Source organism: Rhincodon typus, chromosome 2 (genome assembly GCF_021869965.1).
Source record: "Rhincodon typus isolate 14 chromosome 2, sRhiTyp1.1, whole genome shotgun sequence".
In the NCBI taxonomy this organism is placed as follows: Eukaryota; Metazoa; Chordata; class Chondrichthyes; order Orectolobiformes; family Rhincodontidae; genus Rhincodon; species Rhincodon typus.
In genome coordinates, this window is record NC_063333.1 from 45,080,555 (window position 1) to 45,086,554 (window position 6,000).

At 41.8% G+C, this 6,000-nt stretch overlaps 1 protein-coding gene across 3 annotated transcripts in view; it reads right to left on the bottom strand.

Moving 5' to 3' along the window:
* nmt2 (N-myristoyltransferase 2) overlaps positions 1-5,666 on the bottom strand; it is a 57,518-nt gene extending 51,852 nt beyond the window's left edge. The window contains exon 1 of one of the 3 annotated variants that reach the window (XM_048612837.1): positions 5,496-5,666. In XM_048612837.1, the coding sequence (XP_048468794.1) occupies positions 5,496-5,608 (113 nt within the window). In that variant the 5' untranslated portion in view covers positions 5,609-5,666. The remainder of the gene's footprint in view (positions 1-5,495) is intronic. The other 2 variants (XM_020534567.2, XM_048612836.1) reach the window with 2 other exon arrangements.
* Positions 5,667-6,000: the final 334 nt, after the last annotated feature.

Sequence of the window (6,000 nt, forward strand, 5' to 3'; positions counted from 1 at the left end):
TTACGTTGCAGCTTTATAGAACTTACCTATCCTTATACTCAATGCCCCTTCCAATGAAAGCAAGCAAGTCATAGGCCTTTTTTACTACTTTATCTACCTGCACTGCCACCTTCAGTGATCTGTGCACCTGCACACCCAGATCCCTCTGCATATCAATATTCCCAAGGGTTCTGCCATTCGCAGTATAATTTCCACCTGTACTTGACCTTCCAAAATGCATCACCTCACATCTGCCTAGATTAAACTCCATCTGCCATTTGTCTGTCCATGCCTCCAAACGATCTATATCCTGCTGACTGTCCTCTGACAATCCTCCTATCAGCAACTCCACCAACCTTTGTATCGTTCGCAAATGCATTAATCAGACCAGCCTTGTTTTCCTCCAAATCATCTATGTAGACTACGAATAGCAGAGGTCCCACCACTGATCCCTGTGGAACATCACTAGTTGTGAGTAATTCCCCTCCTGACTCCTCACAGCCTGTCCACTATTTACAAGGCACAAGTCAGGATTGTGACAGAACACTCCCCATTTGCCTGGATGGATGCAGCTCCAACAACACTTGAAGACTGACACCATCCAGGCCAAAGCAACTTGCTTGATCAGCACTGCATTCAAAAACATCTACTCCCTCTACCACTGATGTTCAGTAGCAGCAGTGTGTACTATCTACAAGATGCACTGTGGAAATTTGCCAAAGATCCTCTGTAGCATCTTCCAAACCCAGGACCACTTCCACCTAGAAGGCAGCAGATAGAGGGGAACAATACCACCTGTAAGCTCCCCTTCAAACCAATCACTTGGAAGTATATTGCCATTCATTCAGTCCCACTGGGTCAAAATCTTGGAATTCCCTCCCTAACAGCATTGTGGGTCTACTACAGCACATGGACTTTAGTGGTCCCAGAAGGCAGTCCTCCACCACTTTTTCAAGGGTAACTATGGACAGGCAATAAATGTTCGCCCAGCCAGCAGTACCCAAGTCCCAAGAATGAGTAATATTAAAAATTTCCCCAGGTGTATGGGGAGGAGGCAAGAAAGTGCTGTTGAGTCTGAGATTAGATTAGCCATATTGAATTGAATAACAAAGCAGGCTCAAGGCGGAATTGTCTACTCCTGCTCTTGGTTCTTATGTGCAGTTTCACCAAGGCCCTATACAGCAAGATATCCCTGCTCCTGTACTTGAATCCTCTCATCATGAAGGCCAACATACCAATTGCTTTCTGCAAAGCTTACTTCATCAGTAGATATTTTTAATAAACCTGTTCAGACATGTTATAACATTATGTGGAACAGATGGGACTTCAATCCGGGTGTTCTGACTCAAAGATTGGTTTGTACCACAGTACCACAAAAGCCCGACTGCTTACTTTCAGCCCTGGTGTACAAGGACACCCAGGTTGCCATCCCTCTTTCCCAACCTATCGCTGTGCAGATAACAATCTGCCTTCATGCATTTGCTACTAAAGTGGATAACTTCACGTTTATCCACAGTGTACATCATCTGTCTTGCCTTTGCCCACTCACTCAACTTGTCTCAACACTGAAATATTTCCCATCCTCCTCACAGCTCACTCTCCCACCCTATTGTGTTTCATCTGCAAATTTAGAGTTATTACGTTTAGTCCTCTCATCCATTCATTGATGTATTATAAATAGCTGGAGCCCAAGCATTGGTCCCTGCAGTACCCTACTAGCCAGTACCTGCCACTTGGAAAATTACCAATTTATTCCCACTCTTTGTCTTCTGTCTGCCAACCAGTGCCCTATCCATGTTAGAACCCTATCCCCAACCCCATATACCTTAATACAATATGCTAGACTCTCATGTGGAATGTTGTCAAAAGCTTTTGAAAGTCCAAGTAAACTATATCCACTGGCATCCCCTTATCAACCGTACTAGTTATATCCTCAAAATGTTCTAGTAGATTTGTCAAGCATGATTTCCCTTTTATGACTGACCCATGCTGACTCTGTCCAATCTTGCGACTGATTTCCAAATGTTTTGCTACAAAATCTTTTATAATGAAATCTAGCATTTCCCCCAAAACCAGCGTCAGGCTAACTTGTCTGTAATTCTCTGTTTCGCTCTCTCCTTTTGTAAATTGTGGGAATACAACACCTACACTCCAGACTATTCCAAGGCTCTAGAATTTTGAAAGATAACCATCAGTACATCCATTATTTCTGGGGCCACTTCCTTAAATATTCTGGGATATAGATTATCAGGCCCTGGGGATTTTTTAAGCCTGTAATACCATTAATTTCCCCAACAGCATTTCCCTACTAATACTGACTCAATCCACTCTTACACTCTATCTGGAGTTTCCTAACACTTTGGAATGTTATTTGCATCCTCCTTTATAAAAACAGATTAAAAGTATGTATTTAATTGGTCTACCAGCTTTTTGTTCCCCATTATGACTTACTCCATTTCTGACTGTAACTTATGGACTGTTGGGAGGATGAACACTCACTTTGCTTACTCACTTCCTTTTCGGTCTTTACTTTCCTCTTACTGCTTCCTTTCTATATGTTATTGCTTACCATTATTTATCATTCCCATCATTCTTTGAAGGTGGACTTTAAAACAGCGGCAAATTTTTTTTGGCAGTTCTGTAACGTTTGTTTAATAAACCAGAAAGTCATTTTGGAACAGTGACCTAAATACATCATTGATAAGAATGCATATAACTTCAGTGAACAGCCTATCAGCCTCTTGTGGTGTTAATACATTAAATGTTTACAATGCTATATTTATAACAGGTGGTGTAAACGTATAATGGTAATTAGTTTAGTTTCAGCTTCAGAACAGAAGGTTCAAAGTTGCATCAGAAGAATCAGGAGTTCAAGTCAGAAGATAGAATAGTTTCTCTTAGCAGGGGAAATTAAGCTTTTTTCAACTCTGATCAGAGGACCAGTCACTTCAGCAGAAGTGTTTCCAAGCTGAGACACCTTTAATGGAAGTATTCAAGCTGTTAAAACTGAGAAAGTTTAGGCCCTTAGAATTATGAAACGATCATACCTGAAGATGGAAAATAAGTGTAAAATTGTCCACAGGGTCCATGAAAAGAAATTGGAAGGAATCATTTAAGTAGAAACAATTATTTTACTGTTTGTGTTAAGAATCTTCTAATCTGTCTTCGATATTGTTTGATTTGTTTTTGCCTCTTTTGTGCAATAAATTTAGGTTCTGTTGTTAAACAACATCTACAGCCTTGTATGACCAAACACAATGTTAATGAACTAATGAAAAAGTTAAACATATGATCTATCAAGCCATGTTTCACTCTGGGATCTGATTTGTTCTGTAGGGCCATAAATGGGTTCATAACGTACTCTGATGAAGGGTCGAGGCCCGAAACGTCAGCCTCTCTGCTCCTATGATGCTGCTTGGCCTGCTGTGTTCATCCAGCCCTGCACCTTGTTGTCTCGGATTCTCCAGCATCTGCAGTTCCTACTATCTCTCATAACGTACTCTAATTCCTAACAGTAAAGTCCAACACTTTGTTTACCTTCCAAACTATTTGATGCAGCTGTACTCTATGATTCTGTACAAGGGCACCCAGATCCTAGTGTACCACTGCATTTTGCAGTCTCGTCTTAAATAATAATGTTTCATTGTTCCAAAGTAGCAAACCTCACATTTTTTCCACAATATATCCATTTAGCTACATCACATAGTTAGTTAGCTTATCTATAATCCTTTGCAGGCTTTGTGGCATCCTCACACATTGCTTTCCTACTGTATCTTTGTTTGATCAACAAATTTGGCAACAACAGACTCGGTCTCTTCATTCAAGTCACTAATAAAAATTGTAAACAGTTGACACAACAGTTTTTAGTTAGCCAATACTTTGCCCATGCTGATATATTATTCTTAGTGCCATCAGCTCTTATCTTGTAGAGTAACAAATTGTATGATACCTTATTGAATGCCTTTTGGAAATCTAAATACTCTACATCACTGGTTCCCTTTTATCTGCCTTACATATTACATCCTCAAGCAACTCCAAATAAATCGGTCTAACAAGGTTTCCCTTTCATGAAACTATGTTGACTCTGCTTAATTATATAATTTTCTAAATGCTACTACCATTTCGATAATGAATTTCAACATTTTCCTCGAAAGATGTCAGATTAACTAGCATTAGGTTTTACGATTTCTGTCTCCTCCCTTTCTTAAAACAGAGTGTTACATTTGCTTCAACATTTAGAGTAGAGTATTCTAGATCTCGACCATACTCTGAATAAAAAATTTCTTCTGATTTCGAACGATGTTATTGTAGTAACATCACTGGACTAACAATCCAGACAATCAGGGATCAAATCCCACTTTAGCAACTGGTGGAATTTGAATTCAATTAATAAATCTAGAATATAAAACTTATCTCAACTGTTCTATGAATGGCCGAGCAAGTCATTCAGTTCAAGAGTAATTAAGAATGGATACCTAATCCCGTGAAAAGAATAAATGAAAAAAATCTTCTACCAATGCTTTTAAATCTATGACCACAAGTTACTGACATTTCCCAGGGGAATCGTTTTTTCCTACCTACGCTATCATAACACCACACTTTGGCAGGCAACTCTTCGCCTTGTATGTTCCAAGGAAAACAGCTCTAATGTTTCCAATCTCTTCTCACAACTGAAGTCTCTTGTCTTTCATGACACCCAAGTAATCTTCTGTACTCCAAGATCTTTATGCATTTCCAGAAATCTGACGCCTGGAATTGTTGTTGAAAATTCAACTGAGGTCTAAACAGAGATTTATGAAGTTTGTAAACATTCCCCTTGCTTTAATGTTCAATGACTCTACTTAGAATAAAAAATATCAATTTATGAACTTGCCTGTGGCATTGTGTTCAATTCATTGCAGGAAAAACTCAGCAGGTCTGAAGGACGATCGCCGGACCCGAAATTTTAATCTGCTTTCTCTCCACAGATATCATATCTGCTGAATTTTTCAACCAATTTCTGTTTTTGTTAAAGATTCCAGTCAGTTCATCTCACTGTCATTTTCACGACACAAACAGCAGACTGGAGGCAGGGGCCGGTTACAGAAGAGGAAGACGGAATTGGTAAAATGCTGATTAGAAACACTTCATTAATTTCTGTGCCTTGCAAGCTTTGAGATAAGCCGTGCAAGGGCGGTGGAAGGGGAAAAAGTCGTCCAGATCCTCAGCCCACCCAGTTCCTCCCCCGCTTCCCCCACATTACCTGCCATACCCACATGGCGCAGGAGATTGAAGCTACCAGCCTGCACAGTCCAGGGGCTCGATCTTCATTTACTAGCCCGACATGGACACGGTGCAGAGACCCAATGTCTTAACGGTTAACCTGCCAGTTGCAGACAGCGCACAAATTCCACCCCCCTACCAAGCCTACAACAGGCAGCCTGCCGGGCCCAGGGCCCCGAATCCCCCCCCAAAACACACACACACATCCCTAACCCGGCCCGGACTGCCCCAGCCCTCTCCCCACCGCCCACTACCTGTGCGTTTGCTCATTTTCCTCCTCGTTATCTCCATCGATGCCGCAGGTGTCGTGATCGTCCAGCTCAAGGCTCTGCTGACTTGCCGCCGACTCGCTGTCCTCCGCCATCATCCAAACGCCGGCCGCCGGCACGCCACAGACAGCGCCCCCGCCAGGCAAGGTCAGAAACCACACACAACAACCAGGTTACGTCCAACAGGTTTGTTTAAAAACACAAACTTTCACAGCCTCACTCCGTCTTCAGGTCTTAGTGAGAGAGGTGGTATCAAACGCAGAATTAATAAGTAAAAGATCAAAGGGTCACACCACTGATGAGGATATACTAAACAAACCGAAGATGATGTTAAATCTTTAATCAGTTAGAAAAGGTGTGTGAGAGAGGGGGGAGAGCGCGTGTATGTGTGAGAGGGGGACAGAGAGCATGTGCGTGTATGAGAGAGAGGAGGGGAGAGTGTGTGTGGGTGTGCGCGAGTGTGTCAGGGAGAGAGAGAATATGTGTGTGT